Below are 19,638 nucleotides of genomic sequence, written 5' to 3' on the forward strand. Positions count from 1 at the left end.
ATTTCTTAACATGAAAAATGTCATTGAAAACTAAAATATCTGTACAAACATTGGAAGATTGTAATGCTGCTGGTGTGATATCAGGTCTGATAAAGTCCTTTTGCTGCCAGTGGCTGGAGGAGAATGTCTGTTTCTGAGCCTCCTTTTAAACTTGGGCTCCTGATGGGTTCACTCATAATTTGTTCAGTACCTTAATGATTGTTTTAATCATGTTTTCTACAGCAACTAAACGCAATCATTGCTGCATCGATGTCCATCAAGTCATCGGTGAAACTGAAGAAAATCCTGGAGGTAAGATTTTTGTGGGCGTGACTTATCTGTGAGGTGAGTGCAGGAGGCAACTTTCCAATGGCAAAAGGGTAAAGTGAAAAATGGAAGAAATTATACCATGAACACCACCGCAAATCTTCAGGTTTTTAGCTCCACTGAATTCACCGTGGGCATCAGGGTGGAGATACGTCTCTACCAAAGGAGGTGTAAGGTGCTCCTTCCCTCTTCTGGCCTACAGATCACCCTTGGGCAAGGGGTAGCACCTGCTTAGCCCCCTGATCAGGGTCACACGAAGTCACGGTTGTAGGAGCAGCTGGTGCATATCACAAGTCCTGGTTATGTGACCACTGACGCCAGGCAGACAATCTCTGAAGGGTATTGATAATGGCTGGGGTTATCCGTCTTGTAAAGACACTGCCCAGAAGGCAATGGCAAACCACTTCTGTAGAAAGATTTGCCAGGAACAATCATGGTCATGAGACCATGATCACCCACGTGAATCGACACGGCACATAATGATGATCAGAATCAGAGTCAGGTTTAATATCACTGGAATATGTTATGAAATTTGATGCTTTAGCAGCAGCAGTACATTGTAATACATAATAGGAAAAACGTGAATTACAGTGACACACACACACATATATATAATGTTAAATAATAGTGCAAAAATAAAAATTAAAAGAATTCATGAGTTAGCGTTTCATCTTCTGTTATTGCACCAAACACATAGTGTGTACAACCAGACTTAAGGACAGATTCTATCTCACTATTATCAAATTATCACTATTATCACTATTTATCACTATTATCCTACTATTATCAAATTCCTGAATGGATCTTTCATATAACAAAGGTTTTAGATCTCCCAATCTGCATAACTGTGGCCTGCACTGCACCTTCGCTGTAGCTATGTGTTGTATTCTGCATTCTGTTACCTTTTACTACCTTGATGTACTCTGGATGGTACACAAGCAAAGCCTTTCCACGATATTTCAGTGTATATGACAATAATAAAACAATAGCACTAATATTCACTCAAACTCCAAAACAATTTGTTGAAGTAGAGAAAATCTCTTCAATCGAAGCAGCACGCTGGTGTTTAACACAGGTTCCAAAGCTAAACCAATAGTTGATGATATTGCCTCACTGTCACTGGGGAGTGAATCAACACCTAAAGAAGTTTCCCCACAGAGCAGAGAATGCTGCTGAGGAGAGTAGGGAAAGTATAAGCAAGGGTGGACACCACTCTCCACACAGTACGTGTACTGAGAATGGCCCCAGGTCGCTGGGACTCTGGGCTATCTCATGGGCCAGTAATCACACATGCAACTCAGTGATGACTAGTGGTACACAGTTTAATTCTAAATGGAGAGCCTGCAGTCACTGAACGGAGCTCCAATGAATGGTTTAAGTGTTCTGACCATTGAACTGTGTGCACTGCAGATCCTGAGTGGAAGTTAGCAATGTGACAGGTGCAGACCTTTTAGATGAAGATTCAATCCTGAACCCTTTGAGATGTGCTCCTGGTTTTATAGTGAGTGGACAGAAAAGGTTAAAGGTTTCCTTGAGGACCTCCAGCTTCAGGCAATGGTGCAGGAACTGTGTGCTGCATGAGCTGTGCAGGGTAGACAACAGCTGCTTTAAGGTGGGCTGTGGAGGTACAGTATGTGCTCAGGCCACTTCCAAGTTAAACTGAAAATAATTCACCATTAGGGGTCAGTGTGCACTGATCACCATTTATAAGTAATTTGAACCCAAAATTCTGCGCGGTAGATTCATGTTGGGCGTTAGGTTTAATAGCTGCTTTATGTTTGTGTGAACACAGAATTATTTGGCTGTTGTTGGCTAGAATCAGACTGCACAATATTGTGGCAAAGAGCTTAACAAAAGAGTCAATGTTTCGGGCCAAGACCGTGCATTGTGTTGCTTTGAATTTACCCTGTGCTAATATAATTTTATCCTATCTTCTTGAAATGATTTGAATTAGTAACAGTGGGTTTCTAACTGAGTGTCAATGTGAAATGAAATCTGCCTTTGTCTGTGTAAACCTGTAAATTGCTGGTCAGTGTGTGACCTTGATAATATCAAAAAAGACGTTTCACTACTTAACTTGAGATTCATGATCCCTTTGGTAAAAAATTGTCATTGACAAGCCAACTCAATCTGTTCTTTCCTGCAGATAATTTTAGCATTTGGAAACTACATGAATAGCAGTAAGAAAGGAGCTGTTTATGGCTTTCGACTGCAAAGCCTTGACTTGGTAAGGGTTTGAGAACTGTTTAATAATTAGCCCAATATAATTTCAGATCTTTAAAAAATCTTTTGAATGGATTCATTAGAAACCTGTTATAATCAGCAAATTCATTTCAATGTTCATCAGGCTTAAACAACAAGTTCAATGTACTTTGTTGTGACTCTGCCAACACTGGACGCCATTGGACATCATTCCTGTTAGAATGGTCTCAAACTATAGTTTGTGCTGAGTTGGTTTTAAAAGGTCATTGTCCATGAAATGGGCAGTGACGTTTTGACATATTGCAGACTGTACCAATATGTTGGGATTGACATGACGTAGATTCTTTTGCTTTGTAATTATGTGTCATAAATGAACTAACACAGCTGTGTTAATAGTAATTGCTCTATCCCTATTCACTTTCAGCTTCTTGAAACCAAGTCAACTGATAGGAAACAGACTCTAATGAACTACATTGTGGATATAATTCACAAAAACTATCCTGAACTCAATGCCTTTCACACCGAGCTGTTGTTTGTGGAGAAAGCTGCTGCAGGTATTAAGGTTGAGTGTAAACTGAGAGGAATATTAATTGTGCTTTTTGCTGCTAGTTTATTATGGGGGAGCAGTGATTAGGTTACAACATATACATCTTACAGGTACATGCGAGGAGTGGTGGTGTTGGGGGATCAGCAATTATGTTACACCAGGAGATCTGGTACAGCATTGGGGGAGGAGGGATCATGTTTAGGTTACACAGGTACACTGGAGGGGGATCAGTGATTAAGTTGCACCAGGTACACTGGGGGAAGAGTGATTAGGTTGCACTGGATACACTGGGGGAGCAGTGATTAGGTTATACAAGGAACAATGATAATGGGGCAGTGAATACGTTGCACTGGGGCACAGTGATTTGAGTGTATCTGTTTGGGGGAATGGTGATTACGGTGCGCCAGAATGAACGTAATGATGAACAAAAATGCAGATGCCGGAAATCCAAAATGGAAACCAAAAATATAGGAAACACTCAGCTGGTCGGGCAGTACCACTACAGAGAGAAAAACAGTTAATATTTCAGGTACATGATCATTTGTCAGAACTAATGAAATGCTGAGGCAGATGCTAAATTACACCAGTGATACTCAAGTGAAAAGGAAACAGATTACATCGGTAATACATTGGTGAAAGATCAGAGAAGGGCAAATAAAACTCAATAAATTTTCCATGAATTAGCTGTAATTTTGAAAGCCAGTTTCTGAGTGTGCTTGGGTAGTTACAATATTTGTATAATATTTTTGATCCTTTCTCCATTGCTGCTTTTGACATGATTGATCACAGTTTTTCCCAGTGCTGCTCCTCCGTTCTCTGATGGATGGAACGGCCCTCAGCTCTTTCCACTTTTATCCAAAAACATCAAATTCACTGAACCATCTTGGCACAGCACGGAAACAGCTCTTTTAACTCATTGACTGTGCACCCATCCACACTAATCCCAATTTATTCTCATATTCCTATCAACTCCCCCAGATTTTACCACTCATTTTTTTTTTTTTACCACTGATGTTCCTAGGAGTGAACCCATGTGCTTAAGGGAGAACATGCAAGCTTCAGAAAGACAGCACTCAACACCAGTTAAAGGCCTGTGCAAAATTACCAGCTTGTGTCTATGTAGTTTCTGCAACCTTCAGCCTGGTGTCACTGTCTGGGACATATCCGGCATTCCAGAGGGACTTTTCCCTTTTTTATTCCCTAATTTCCTCTTATATCTCTGCCAATCTTCCCTCACATTCTCACTTACCTTTCTGTGTAACCAGGAGATATTCCTCTTGTCTTCCCACCATCCAGGGTCACCTCAACATGATTCATCTCTGACTCAGCTTATCTGCCTCTGAAGATCTTCATCTACTTTTTTTTAAACTGCAAATTATTCCAATAATCTGGCTGGATTTTCATTATCCCTCTTTCATCCGAAGCCTCTGACCACAACATTAAGGGATCACCTTTACCCATTACTGTTCTACATGTGGGGTCCTAATCTACTAATGCCTTGATTTCAAAATCTTCATCCTTCTTGACCTCCCCTCACCCTATGGCGATAAATCCCGCCAGGCTTACATCCCTACAACACTCCACAATATCATTGTTCTGCTAACTCTGCATCCCTTATTTTTATTCCTTGGAAGCTGTCCTTACACTGACATGACCATAATGTCTGCAATTGTCTCACTGACCTTCTCAGCATTTCTGTCTCCCTATGGTCCTCTTTGCATGCCCAACCATCCCCCTTTGTGGGTTAGTTGAATGTTTTGAGATGTTTTGCTGCATAAAAGGTGCTGTTCAATGCAAAGTTGTTGCCTGTTGAAGAATCAATACATTTTTATCACTGTTCCAGATCCCCAGAGCTTGTACCAGGCACTGTAACAAGAATATTTCATTGTTAAAGCATGCACAGTTTTTCAGAGCAGTTTTCCCACTTCCTTTCTCCGCTGCAGTGTCACTGGAGAATGTCATACAGGATGTGCGGTCATTACAGCAGGGGATGGAACTCACCCGGAAGATGTTCATGGTTCAGGATACCAGCATACTCCTGAAGGAGTTCATGGGCACCAACTCCGAGAAAGTGGACAACTTAATGAAGGATAGCAAAACTGCACAGGTGGGTGTCAGTCGGCTCCCTCAAGAGAGATTCTTAAGCTCTCAACTAAAGAATTATGCCAGTTCATCTTCTGCTAAACTGTGCAGATCAAGGACATTCCAGGTTCAGTCCTTGGGACAGCTATGGATAGGGAACAAGGAGATTGCCAATTGGGGTTCAGAAGCTTTTGACTTACAATGTAATTGGAAGAGAGCAGAGGTCTGGCTGAGAACAGCTCAAAGTTCATATTAAATTTATTATCAAAGTACATACATGTCACCATATACAATCCTGAGGTTTGTTTTCTTGAGGGCATGCTCAGTAATGAAGCATGATAGAATCAATGAAAGACCGCACTGAACAGGACGGACAAACAACCAATGTGCAAAAGACAACAAACTGTGCAAATACAAAAAGAAAATAAATTAATAATAATAAATAGGTAAGCTATAAATATCAAGAACATGAGATGAAGAGTCCTTGAAAGTGAATCCTTAGGTTGTGGGAATAGTTTAGTGATGGGAGGAATGAAGTTGAGCGAATTTATCCACTCTGGTTCAAGAGTCTGATGGTTGAAGAATAATAATTGTTCCTGAACCTTCATCTGCCAGCGTCAGCTTCATCTGACAAGCCTTTCCAAGATTAAGGCCTATTACACAAAATATTCTATGTTCTTCACCTACTGTGCTCACCATGTGTAGTTAAAATCCCAAATTGCCTTTCAGAAGTTTCTGCTGTGTGCTTTCCAACTATCTCCATCATTATGTGTTGTGTCCATGGTTCCCCACCTGATACCCCATATCCTATCCTGAAGATACACGTTCAATGTTTCTTCCCCACCGCCATCAGTTTTTTGAATAGACAATGAACCCATGAACACTACCTCAGTATTTTTCCTCTCTCTTTTTGCGCTACTTATTTATTTTAATTTAATAATGTATAAGACCATAAGACATAGGAGCAGAATTAGGTCATTTGGCCCTCAAGTCTGTGCCACCATTCAATCATGGCTGATCCTTTTCTCCCCTCCTCAGCCCCACTCCCCAGCCTTCTCCCCATAACCTTTGCTGTCAAGAACCTATCAAATTCTGCCTTAAATACACCCAATGACCTGGTCTCCACAGCTGCCTGTGGTAATAAATTCCACAAATTCATCACCCTCTGGCTAAAGAAATTTCTCTGCATCTCTGTCTTAAACGGGCGCCCCTCTAATCTAAAGCAGTGCCCTCTTGTCCAAGACTCCCCCACCATGGGAAACATCCTTCCCACATCTACTCTGACTAGGCCTTTCAACATTCAAAAGATTTCAATGAGATCTTCCCCTCATTCTTCTAATTTCCAATGAGTACAGACCCAGAGCCATCAAATGTTCCTCATATGATAACCCTTTCATTCCCGGAATCATCCTTGTGTACCTCCTCTGAACCCTTTCCAACGCCAGGACATCTTTTCTTAGATGAGGAGCCCAAAACTGTTCACAATACTCAAGGTACTAGAAGAGTGGGCTGAAAGATGGCAGATGGAGTTTAATGCTGATAAATGTGAGGTGCTACATTTTGGTAGGACTAATCAAAATAGGATATACATGGTAAATGGTAGGGCATTGAAGAATGCAGTAGAACAGAGGGATCTAGGAATAATGGTGCATAGTTCCCTGAAGGTGGAATCTCATGTGGATAGGGTGGTGAAGAAAGCTTTTGATATGCTGGCCTTTATTAATCAGAGCATTGAGTATAGGAGTTGGGATGTAATGTTGAAATTGTACAAGGCATTGGTAAGGTCAAATTTGGAGTACTGTGTACAGTTCTGGTCACCGAATTATAGGAAAGATGTCAATAAAATTGAGTACAGAGGAGATTTACTAGAATGTTGCCTGGGTTTCATCTCCTCAGTCACAGAGAAAGGTTGAACAAGTTGGGTCTTTATTTATTGGAGCATAGAAAGTTGAGGGGGGACTTGATAGAGGTATTTAAAATTATGAGGGGGATAGATAGAGTTGACGTGGATAGGCTTTTTCCATTGAGAGTGGGGGAGATTCAAACAAGAGGACATGAGTTGAGAGTTAAAGGGCAAAAGTTTAGAGGTAACATGAGGGGGAACTCCTTTACTCAGAGAGTGGTAGCTGTGTGGAACGAGCTTCCAGCAGAAGTGGTTGAGGCAGGTTCGATGTTGTCATTTAAAGTTAAATTGGATAGATATATGGACAGGAAAGGAATGGAGGGTTATGGGCTGAGTGCAGGTCGATGGGACTAGGTGAGAGTAAGTTCGGCACGGACTAGAAGGGCTGAGATGGCCTGTTTCCGTGCTGTAATGGGTATATGGTTAAGGTAAGGCCTCACCAGTACTTTATAAAGCCTCAGCATCACATCCCTGCTCTTGTATTCTAGACCTCTTGAAATGAATGCTAACATTGCATTTGCCTTCCTCACCACCGACTCTATCTGCAAGTTAACCTTTAGGGTGTTCTGCACAAGGGCTCCCAAGTCTCCTTGCATCTCAAATTTTTTGGATTTTCCACCCCCATTTAGAAAATAGTCTGCACATTTATTTCTTCTACCAAAGTACATGACCATGCATTTTCCAATATTGTATATCATTTGCCACTTTCTAGCCTTTTCTCCTAATCTGTCTAAGTCCTTTTGTAGCCTACCAGTTTCCTCAACACTACCTGCCCCTCCAACAATCTTCATATCATCTGCAAACTTGGCAACAAGGCCATCTATTCCATCATCTAAATCATTGATATACAGCATAAAAAGAAGTGGTCCCAACACCGACCCCTGCAGAACACCACTAGTCACTGGCAGCCAACCAGAAAAGGATCCTTTTATTCCCATTCACTGCCTCCTACCAATCAGCCAATCCTCTAACCATGCCAGTAACTTTCCTGTAGAACCATGGGCTCTAAACATGTTAAGCAGCCTGACATGTGGACACCTTGTCAAAGGCCTTCTGAAAGTCTACTGCACCCCCTTTATCTATCCTACGTGTAATCTCCTTAAAGAATTCTAATAGGTTCGTCAGGCAGGACTTTTGCTGAAGGAAACCATGCTGACATTGTCCTATCTTGTCCTGTGTCACCAAGAACTCCATAACCTCATCCTTAACAATCTCCATCATGGTATGCTGTGTTCACTTTGCCACTTGATATCCCATACCATAGACTTAATTACAATGAGTATATATACAAAATATATATAGTAATTTATAGTTTTTATTAATCTGTAATGTAATGTACTGCTGTTGCAAAACAACAACTTTCATGACATACTGTATATCAGTGATATTCTAATCAAAGGCACACATCAGTAAGGTGATGGACTATTACCCACTTGCCTGGGTAAGTGCAGCACCATCTACCCCCAAGAGGTTCAGTACCATCCAGGACAATGTAGCCCATTTATTTCTCATCCTATTAACCAATCAACCCCTTTTCACATGTATTTCCTCCATCATGGATCATAGAGACTGCACTGTGTGTACCATCCAACAGCACCTCCCAAATGTCAACCTCTACCGCAAAGAAAGACAGAAAACATCAAACAATATGGACTATTTGGATGCCCCACGATTTGTGCCAACCTATATAAACCTACTTCGTGATCAATTTAACCCTTTTCTCCTACACAGCCCATAACCCTGCATTTTTCTTTCATCCATGTGCCTATCTAAGAGTCTCTTAAATCTCCCTGTTGTATCTGCCTCTACCACCATCCCAGGCAGTGCGTTTCAGGCATCCACCACTCTATGTGTGTTTAAAAAAAAAACTAACAAAGACAGCAGGCACACAGTAACACCACCACCTGCAGATTATACACTTCAGTGACCTGGGAGAATGATGTTGGATCCCAACAACACCAGGGAGGTAATTCTGCTCGAAGAACTGCAGTATTTCAAGGTGGCAGCTCAGCACCAGCTTGTTGAAGGCAGTTAGGGATGGACAGTGAACAATGGCCTTGTTAGTGAAGCCCAGATCTCTGAAATGAAAAATAAGTGAAGATTTATTCTATGGAATTTATTGCCACAGACGGCTGTGGAGACTGTGATTTTGTATATTCAAGGCAGAGGTTGATAGGTTTTTGATTAGTAAGCAGTTAAGGGTTATGCTGAGAAGGCAGGAGAATGGATTGAAAAAAATCAGCCAAAACTAAATGGCAGAGCAGATTCACTGGGCCAAATGGCCTAATTTCATTTTTATATCTTATGATCTTCCCAAATTTTGTCCAGAGCCCCCTTGTTCATCGCCTGGACTGTTTCCACAAAGAGCGCTTCTCTGAGTTTCTTGGGAATGAAGGTCTGAGCTATTTTCTGGGCTCTAAAACACCATGATGTAAGACTTTCCTCACTTCATCTGTTGTGAACTGTAATTTTTTTTGTTATTGTGACACTCTGCTCACCTTGTAGATATTCCATTTCAATTTGCACCTTTGGCAGACTGGGCAAGACCTTGTGTTGTAACAAAATCAACTGCTGTCCTCCAAATCTTCAGTCAGGGAGGGTCACTGTTACTGGGGCAGTCAGACAGTAGCTTGTGTTTGTAGTGCAAGGTGATCAAGTTCAGACACCCCGAAGGCGACTGAAAATCTTGTATCTGGTGTGGCTGCACGGTTGTTTGGCTGTCATACTTAGGGCAACAATGGTCCTGGGAGAAGAGTGCCTGGTGTCCTTATCTATCCCAACTCTGTCTCATAGCAGCTTGTTCAAGCCTGTGGGATTGCAATTACCTTTAGAGAGTATTAAGCAAATTTTGCTAATGCATTTAATTTTCTACAAGAATTAGCAGTACTTTTTTATATTTATAATTGCTGTAGTTCAGGTTCTGTTTAAAAATAATTTTGGAAATAGAGATATTTATTGGTTCTTAATGGCTGTCCTAGAGAAGTTAAGTTGCCACAAAAGATGCAGCCTTCATCACCTTGCCAGTGATGTCCAGTGATGGGAAGTCATTCCAGGACCCAGCAGCAGCTAAAACAAAGACATTATGTGTCCAGGTCAGGATGGAGGGACTTGGATATGATGAGTCTCTCATGCACTTCCTGCTCTTTCCCTTCTAGGAGGTAAAGCTCAGTGAAAAATCATGGTCTTTGTTTATTTCAGAACTGCAATAAAAAAAAAAATGATGGTCCATCTTTTGCCCTTGTTTGATGTTAATTATTCCTAATCAGAATGTTGCTTCGGAAACCAACATTGTTCGTACTCTTTCTCCCATAGGAGGCTTACCAGTCTGTTGTTGACTATTTTGGGGAAGATGTGAAAAAAATGCCTCCAAGTATGTTCTTCCCATTCTTTCTGCGGTTCACCAAGGCCTATAAGGTATGGCTGGAAGACCAGACAATTTCTGTTGATTCTCACTAGAATGAACGATGTTAACTTTACTGGTTACCTCTGACTGTTTATTTCTTCCTACATTTCACTTTTAGTCAACCAAATGATGAGGTAAATGAAACATTTTAAAGCTTAGAAACCAAGCAATTCTTACCTTAAGGTAATTGCCCAGTACATGTTCTCCCTAACACATCCTGGACTTGACAAGTGGAAGTTTATTAGATATGCCAATTGACTCAGTTGCTCTTTCAGTACAAACCCTCCATCAGTCTAGCCCCTCCGTCAACCTCTCAAGTGCATGTTATGTACAGTGTGCGTGTACAAAAGTTCACCATATTCCATTCACAGTGGCGAACTTCTATACTTGTGCTTGAAGAAAGCAAAACAGAGTGGCTTAGTTCGATGACGGTATTGCTGAATCACTGGTTGTTCCATATGAGGGGAACTCAAATTTAAAACCATAAACTGATTCCCGGGGCATGTTCAGCCAACTGTGGAATGCTTTGTCGAGAAATGCCATTTGAGTAGTCTGTGTCAATCAGTTTATAGAACATTGAGCAGTACAGCGCAGAAATAGGCCCTTTGGCCCACGGTGTCTGTGCTGAAAATTGTGCCAAATTAAATGAAAACCATCTGCTGTAGAAAGACTCTGACACAGTGAGGCCTCTGTTGGTCAGAGTCGACCACGGATGTTGCCTCCTGGCTGTCTAGATACACAAACCTGGGCAGTACGATGTGGAGAGCAAGCTGTTGCCCAGGTAGCAAGTTCACCATCTCCTCAAATCTGATGAACCCAAAGGAACGGCAGAGATCAATACAGTTTGGTACCAGCAGCATCACAGGAGTTGCCAGTCAACATTGAACTCAGCATGGAACTGCCTTATGGACTCCAGCTCGGGATTTTTCCCTCGGGGTTTATTCCCGAAGCCTTCCCTATGGATGGGTATAGCCAAAATGCAGCAGAGGTTTGAGATCAGAGTTTTCCTTCTAGATGAGCTGCCAACCATGGCTGACGAGCCCTATCTGCCTGAAGCAACTGGTTTTAAGGTCTCAGTAACCTGCTTTGCCCCTTCTCCTGTCTATAGAAATGGTTTCGCCAGGCTTCGTAGCTAAGCCACATGTGAAGGCCAGGAGCTAGACTTGATTGTCAGAGGCTATTTGAGGTGCACGCAATTGGGAGCATTTAATAGGTAGTGGGAGCTTGTTCTCATACCACCCCCGGCTCTAACAACCTTAAGGAACCAGAAAGATACTGACTCTCTACTTTATCTATGCCTCTCATTATTTTATAAGCCTCAATCAGGATTGCCCTTAGCCCCTGACAATCAGGAGGAAATAATCCAAGTATGTCCACCCTCTGGGTATGAGGAAGTTGGACACATGAAAGAGTGAGCTGAGGATGTAAAGGTAATTGAGAAGCAAAGACATTTGGTCCAAATTAGAGCTTGCAACCTTACAAATTCTTAAATCATTAGTGAAATGTGGGATTCTCAGGGTTAAAACCAAACAGCAGCCACCTGCCTGAGGAAGGACGAGAGTCCTTTATACTGACGGAGAACACCGAAGGGACCTGGAGGGTGATTTAGTTGTAACCCTCAAATGAAAATTGGATACAACTTGAAAAGGATTGCCACACTGTGGTGACAGTGAAGTCAGACTAATTAATTACACTTTCAAAACATAATAAATCCTCCTCTGTGTCCACTGCAAGGAAAATGAGGTGTATATGATGAAAATATTTGTCAATGGGTAATAAAGAAGATTGTAAGGGTAATGCTTCCACATTTAAAGGGTTTTCTACTCAATATGTTGACTGTTTCTTTTTCCTCAGATGCTGGCTGACGTGCTCAGTGTTTCCAGCATTTTCTGTATTATTTAAGATTTTCAGCATCTGCAGGTGTTTGATTTCTACTAACTGATAACTGTTTTATTTGTGGCTTTACCCCAGCAAGCCGAGCAGGAAAACGAGATCCGAAAGAAGCAGGAGGAAATGGTAACCCAGGACGTTGGAGAGACAGGATCACCCCCAAGCAAAGGACAACCAGAAGAGAAGGTCAGGCCTCTGATTGGAAACCTTTATCAGTCGTGATTCCTATGGCCTCAGACAAATATTTCTTTAAGTAAAATTAATAATTTGGATATGGTGCATTTGATTGAAACATTTCTAGTTCTCTAAAACAAGAAAAGCCTCCATTCTACAATTTAATGACACAAAAGAGGGACTCAAATTCACAAATTTCATTTTCCAGCCTAACAGTGGGCTTCTCGTGACCCGTCAGACTGTCAAAGAGGAAAAAGTAGTTCTTTTGGCGCCACAGAGAGTTGTTAACTTTATAATTGTTGGCAGTTCATGAGGTCACTGAAAGATTCTCAAGTATCTGGACTGTGTCTAAGTAAGAGGGTCTTCAACATCTGAATTCTTGATTCAAAGGCCCCATGGGTTCTACAGTGGAGCCGATCGCAGTGCAAAGTTTACACATATCATCAAGTCGACAGACTTGGGATCCTTTATGCCTGAAGATTTGGTGCAACCTGCATCTAGGTTTTTGCAGTTATTTACCACTCCACATAACCTCAGCACCACCCACTCTTCCTTTACTCTCTGTGCTCCCCAGAATGAGGGTGGCCATTGCCTTTTTTGGGAGGTAAGGCAAACTTGGCAGAGGCCCAGAAGGAGTCTGTGCCTTGAGTCAGTACATAGGTGGAGATGGAGTCTCACAGCTTCTACAACCCAGGTTCAATTCACAACTACCACTGTTGCCACTGTAAAGTTTGCACCTTCTCCCTATGACACTTAGTGAGACCAAGACCTGTTTCCTTGCTGTATGGCTCTATGACTTAACTGACTTCCATATGATTCAACCTGTGGTTGCCAACATTGTGCTGACCCCTGTATGAACCCAGTGTTAGTTCACCTGGGTTGATATTCCAAGCTGCAAAGAAACACATAACTCAATATGCTGTAATCTTCTTGACCTTATGAAACAGCCTGCCTCTAATCTTAGAGTGAGCAGCAGAAAAAGGCCGTTAAGACTCAAAACATGAAGAAGAGAAGAAAACATTAAGCTTGTCACTGCCTAAGCACGGTTTAAATGGCTACTTACTTTGCAGCTTCCAGCTCCCTTTTTGACTAAATTCTGCATTTTCTTCTCCCAGTCTCTTCCTGTGAAGAATAAGGCCCCTCACATGGACCTGATGGCTGAGCTGAAGAAGAAGCAGCAAGGGAAAGAGAGGATGGTTTATGAGGGCAAGGATGGAGCAATTGAAGATATTATCACAGGTACTTCATCAGGCGGGGAGTGCGATAGTGTCAAGAAACTTCTGGACAGAAGTGTGAGACGGGGATAATCCTTGATTTGCAAAAGGCATGTACTGTATTCCTGTAAAACGCATTCACTAAGCAAAACTTAACTTTAAAAACTTAACAATGAGTCCTGATGAAGGGTCTTGGCCCGAAACTTCAACTGTTTATTCTGCTCCATAGATGCTGCCTGACCTGCTGAGTTCTTTCATCACTTTGTACGTGTTGCTTGGGATTTCCAGCATCTGCAGGATCTCTTAGGTTAACAAATTAAAATGCCTTTCAGTGCAGTGTTTTGTAATTCATGGAAAGTAGTACCTATTCTTGCCAAAAATAGATTTGTAAATCGAGAATGTGTGTTTTAACAAGCCAATGGCATTATACCAAAAATTTATAAGTAGGGCATTCATTAGTTAAGGAGTACTTGTATCTTGAAAGAGGTGCCTTTTGTGACTTGTATCTTCTTCCCCACTAAAAAAGTAAACGAGGATTCTCCTTCCATTGTGGGGTAACTTGACAGCAGTTCTTTCAAACAAATTGATCAATGTTTTTTTTCCAATAGTCAAGTATAAAAGGGGGCAGTGGTTTAGGATGACAAGGGAGAGATTTAGAGGGGATCTCTAAAGCACAGGGGTTGTTTGATATCTTGAACACCTCCAAGAGGAAATCAGATAAATTTACTATGCTCAAGAGGTATTGAGACAATTTAAAAGGAAAGGTGTAAAAGGATGCAGCTCTAATGTGGGCGAACCAGATTAGTGTAGGTGAGCAAGAGGGTTGGTATGAAAATGGTGAGCTGAAGGGTCCATTTCTGTGCTGTACAACTATAACTCTGAAACCATGATGTTCCTCATTGAATTCTTTCCACTTAAAGGCAGTGGTTGGTGGGGAACAACTGGTGTTTTCAAGTTTCATATTGATGGATTTTTGTTGTGTGTGAGTGTCAATGGATTTAGAGCTGAAGCAGGTGACTAGAGTTGAGATCCAGTGGCCTTCTAACTCCTAGGCCAATTCATTGCACCTATGGTGCAGTTTATCAATCTTGGAGGAACTGATTGGCTGAAAAACAATACTCTACAGCCAATGGCTGAACCTCATACAGAAAAACACTAAAACTGTCTGGGTAAGATTATTTGATTGGGAGGAGCAGTCAGGTCCCTTTTAAAGTAAGGTTACAGTCAGATACAGTACTGTGCAAAATTCTTAGGCACCCTGGATTTTTTCAGATGGTACGGCCTCCACAGCACCCTGATCTCAACACCATCAAGGCTGTCTGGGATTACGCAGAGAGACAGAAGCAAGTGAGGCGGCCAATGTCTGCAGAAGAACTGTGGCAACTTCTGCAAGATGCTTGGAACAACTTAACAGCCAATTTTCTGATAAAACTGCACGACAGTGTACCTAAGAGAACAGATGTAGTTTGAAAGGCAAAGGGTGGTCACACTGAATGTTGATTTGATTTAGGTTTTTACTGTTTACTGCTCCATATAGTAATATTTGATACCAAGAAACTTTACATTATTTTCGAAAGCATTTTTGCATTATGGAATTTTTTTAACATGTGCCTAAGACTTTTGCACAGTACTGTAGGTAGAAAGTGGTATAGAAAAATAATACCATTTACAATTGCTTTAAAAAGTGTGGTGGGAGGATGAGAACAAGAAGGAAGGGAAGGTAACAATTTGCTTAACTTAATCACTTTTGGAGTTTTATAGTCTGGGCATATTTTCTGGAAATTAGATGGATTTTTAGCTGTAATATCACAATTTAATTTAGCCAGTTTGTGAGCCAAGCAGTCTTCGGACAGTGGAACTCCCCTCAAGGCTATGAGTTCTGAAACTTAAGTCTTAATTTGAACACAGACTATTCTCATAAAAGGTGTTTTGGCAGTACTAATGAGTGAATCATCTCTAAAGTCCCTGGTTTTTAGGCATCCCAGTGTGTATTGATCTGAGTAAGGATGCTAGATGGAATGAATATTAAGTTGAACAATTAACCAAGTGATAAGTGATCCCATGATCTCTTCCCTGCTGCGTAATCGTATTAAACCATTAGGCAGGTGGATTCACAGCCAAAATTTAGAACAATGTCCAAATATATTGATGATTACAAAATAATAGTTTCCAAAAGACAGCTGGCCAAGCAGGGGCATGTCCCCTTCACCATGATCAATAATATGGTGACATTATGGCCACTACCAGATAACATGAAGAAGGTATGTGTATCACCTTCCAAAACATAGTCCTCTGCTTGCTGTTGCTGGGAAACAATTATTACTTCAAACTTGTGTGAGAATCAGTTTGAATCCTTGATAACTGCTGAATCTGTTTAGCTGAAAAGTGCCTTTTGCAACACCTACTTTCTGACCTTTGCTCTTCTCTATTTCCCTCCCTGCTCCCTGCCTTTCACCTACTCTTTTTTCCTTTCTTTGTAATCCATTGCACTCTCTCTCTCTCCTTTATGTATGACTATTTCTAAACTTTCATCTGCTTCATAATCCTGCTGTATCCTTTTCTATCTCAATACTCATCTTCCTCTGTATGCTTCTCTTGCACCTTCTCTCTCCTTAATTCCCCATTCCTCTCTTTCTGTCCCATCCCTCTGCCTCTCTCTCCAACCATTTTTCTCCCTCCCATTCCCCTGCTCTTTCTCCCTCCCTTGTCTTCTATTCTCTCTCCCCCCCCCCCCACCTCTTCCATACACACAACTCCACCCTCTGCTCCATTATTACTCGTGGCAACTCGTCCGGGCAGCACTGAAGACTGTCCCCTTCACTGCACGGACTGGCAAGCGCTCTTCTCGACTCTTGTATGATGCTTCGTTTAATGACGAAAGTCCGCCATAGTGACCCCCAAACCTTCGCTAGGTAACTCAGCTTTTTAATCTTTTGTCCATGTGCATTTCAGTAGGAATTGAGATCATCGTCATTCATCATACCCTGCATGCAAATGAGAAAATTTCAATGTAGCCATATATGTGTGTGTGTAAAATAGTCATTATATCATTATAAGTACTAGTAAACCAAAAGGCTGTCAAATCCCCAGTAAAATGCTGTTGCGGGGTTGCTATAACTTTAAAAGCATTAGTACTTGTGTTACATGCTGGACCAAGATAACCTCATTTGTATCAATCAAAACATTTCCCCACAGAAATTGTTCAAGTGATATTGTATCCATTGCAACATAATGTCCCCATACCCCCTCTGTGCTGGAGGCCAGCTGGCTTGAAAATACATCGGATGAATTAGTGCCTACGTGACTGTTGGTATTTTCCCAAGCAATGAAAATGCTCTTTATTTAAAAAACATTTCCTCCGCAGATTGCAAGAAAAGAAAGGTCAGCACTTGGGAATCAATCAGCCACTGGTGAAGTGATGTACTTATTTTTCATGATTTCAGGATAACCTGAAGTGTTCCAGTGCCAAATGTATTCCTTGACATGCACTTGTTGATAACAAAGTAGACCTGTAGGCAACAAGTTATTCACAGGAACATCCCATGCAGAGTAATATAATAGTCATGGAACACTACAATACAGGAACAGGCCATTCGGGCCATCTAGTCCACACCAAACCATTTATCTGCTTAGTCCCATCGACCTGCACCCAGTCTATAGCCCTCCGTGCCCCTCACATCCACGTTTCTTAAACGTTGAAATCAAACCCACATCCATCACCTGTAGCAGCTCATTCCACACTCACCACCCTCTGAGTGAAGATGTTTCCCCTTATGTTCCCCTTAAACGTTTTACCTTTCACCCTTAACCCATGACCTCTAGTTCTAGTCTCACCCAACCTCATTGGAAAAAGCCTGTTTGCATTTACCTGATCTATACCCCTCATAATTATGTAAACCTCTATTTTCTCTCCCCTCATTCTCCTACACTATAGGAAATAAAATCCTAACCTATTCAACCTTTCCCCATAACTCAGGCCCTCAAGTCCTGACAAGATCCTTGAAAAAAATTCTCTGCACTCTTTCAATATTGACATTTTTCCTGTAGGTGGGTGACTAAGACTGCACAGAATACTCCAAATTAGGCCTCACCAATGTCTTGGTCAACTTCAACATACAGTAACATCCCAACTCCTATACTCAGTATTTTGATTTATGAAGGCCAATGTGCCAAAGGCTTTCTTTACGATACTATCTACCTGTGACACCACTTTCAAGAAATTATAGATCTGTATTACTAGATTCCTCTGTTCTACTGTACTCCTTGATGCCCTACTGTTCACTGTGTAAGACTTGCCCTGGTTGGTCCTCCCAAAGTGCAAAACCTCACACTTGTCTGTATTAAATTCCATCTGTCATTTTTCAGCTCATTTTTCCAGCTGGTCCAGATCCCGCTACAAGCTTTCATAGCCTTCCTCGTTGCCCACTACACTCCCAATCTTGGTGTCATCCACAAATTTGCTGATCCAGTTTACCGCATTATCATCCAGATCATTGATATAGATAACAAACAACAAAGGACCCAGCAGTGATCCCTGTGGCACTCCACTAACCACAGGCCTTCAGTCAGAAAGGCAACCATCTACTACCACTCTCTGGCTTCTCCAACAAAGACAATGCCTCATCCAATTTACCACCTCATCTTGAATGCCGAGCGACTGAACCTTCCTGACTAACTTCACATGTGGGACCTTGTCAAAGGCCTTGCTAAAGTCCATGTATTCAACATCCACTTCCCTTGAAAAACTCTGTAAGATTGGTTAGGCTCGACCTGCTACGCACAATGCCATGTTGACTGTATGTACCTCACCCGAGGCTACTGTCATTTTAAATATCTCTGCTAGGGGCCCTGCAATTTCCTGCACTTGCATCCCTCAGGGTCCAAGGGAACTCGTTGTCAGGCCCTGGGGATTTATCAACCCTGATTTGCCTCAGGACATCAAACATCTCTTGGTCTGTAACCTGTATAGGGCCTATGACCTCGCTGCTGCTTTGCCTCACTTCTATAGACTCTGTGTTTGTCTCTTCTGAATAAATACAAATGCAAAAGATCCACTTAAGATTTCCCCCATCTGTTTTGGCTTCACACATGAATTACCATTCTGATCTTCCAGAGGACCAGTTTTATCCCTTGCTATCCTTTTGCTCTTAATATATCTGTAGAAGTCCTTGGGATTCTCCTTCATCTTATCTGTTAGCGCAACCTTGTGCCTTCTTTTAGCCCTCCTGATTTCCTGATTAAGTGTTCCCTTGCATTTCTTGTACTCCATAAACACCTCATTTATTCCTACCTGCTATGCACCTCCATTTTCTTCACCAGGACCTCAATATCTCTCAAAACAAGGTTCCCTAAATCTGTTATCCTTATTTTTTATTTTGACGGGAATATACAAATTCTACTCTCAAAACTTCACTTTTGAAGGCCTCCCACTTACCAAATACACCTTTGCCAGAAAACAGCCCTGTCCCAATCCACACTTGCCAGATCCTTTCTGATAACATCAAAATTTGCCTTTCTCCAATTTAGAATATCAACCCATAGACCAAACCTCTCCTTCATAATTATCTTGACACTAATGGCATTATCATCACAAGATGCAAACTGTTCCTTTACTCAAGCTTCTGTCACCTGTCCCCTCTCTCTCTCTCTCTCTCTCTCTCCCTCTCTCCCTCTCTCCCTCTCTCCCTCTCTCCCTCTCTCCCTCTCTCCCTCTCTCCCTCTCTCCCTCTCTCCCTCTCTCCCTCTCTCCCTCTCTCCCTCTCTCCCTCTCTCCCTCTCTCCCTCTCCTATGTTCTGATTAAGGACATTTTCCTGAACACATTTGACAAATTCTATTCCATCCAACCCTTTTACAGTATGGACTCCCAGTCAGTATGTGGAAAGTTAAAATCACCTATTATAACAGCCTTATATTTCT

At 41.7% G+C, this 19,638-nt stretch overlaps 1 protein-coding gene across 2 annotated transcripts in view; it reads left to right on the plus strand.

Moving 5' to 3' along the window:
• LOC140191789 (formin-like protein 1) overlaps positions 1–19,638 on the plus strand; it is a 223,123-nt gene that overhangs the window by 189,935 nt on the left and 13,550 nt on the right. For both annotated transcript variants that reach the window (XM_072249548.1, XM_072249549.1), the window contains 7 exons: positions 223–291; positions 2,453–2,533; positions 2,933–3,062; positions 4,999–5,162; positions 10,353–10,454; positions 12,415–12,519; positions 13,623–13,746. In XM_072249548.1, the coding sequence (XP_072105649.1) occupies positions 223–291; positions 2,453–2,533; positions 2,933–3,062; positions 4,999–5,162; positions 10,353–10,454; positions 12,415–12,519; positions 13,623–13,746 (775 nt within the window). The remainder of the gene's footprint in view (positions 1–222; positions 292–2,452; positions 2,534–2,932; positions 3,063–4,998; positions 5,163–10,352; positions 10,455–12,414; positions 12,520–13,622; positions 13,747–19,638) is intronic.

This window comes from Mobula birostris, chromosome X (assembly GCF_030028105.1).
Source record: "Mobula birostris isolate sMobBir1 chromosome X, sMobBir1.hap1, whole genome shotgun sequence".
NCBI lineage: Eukaryota > Metazoa > Chordata > Chondrichthyes > Myliobatiformes > Myliobatidae > Mobula > Mobula birostris.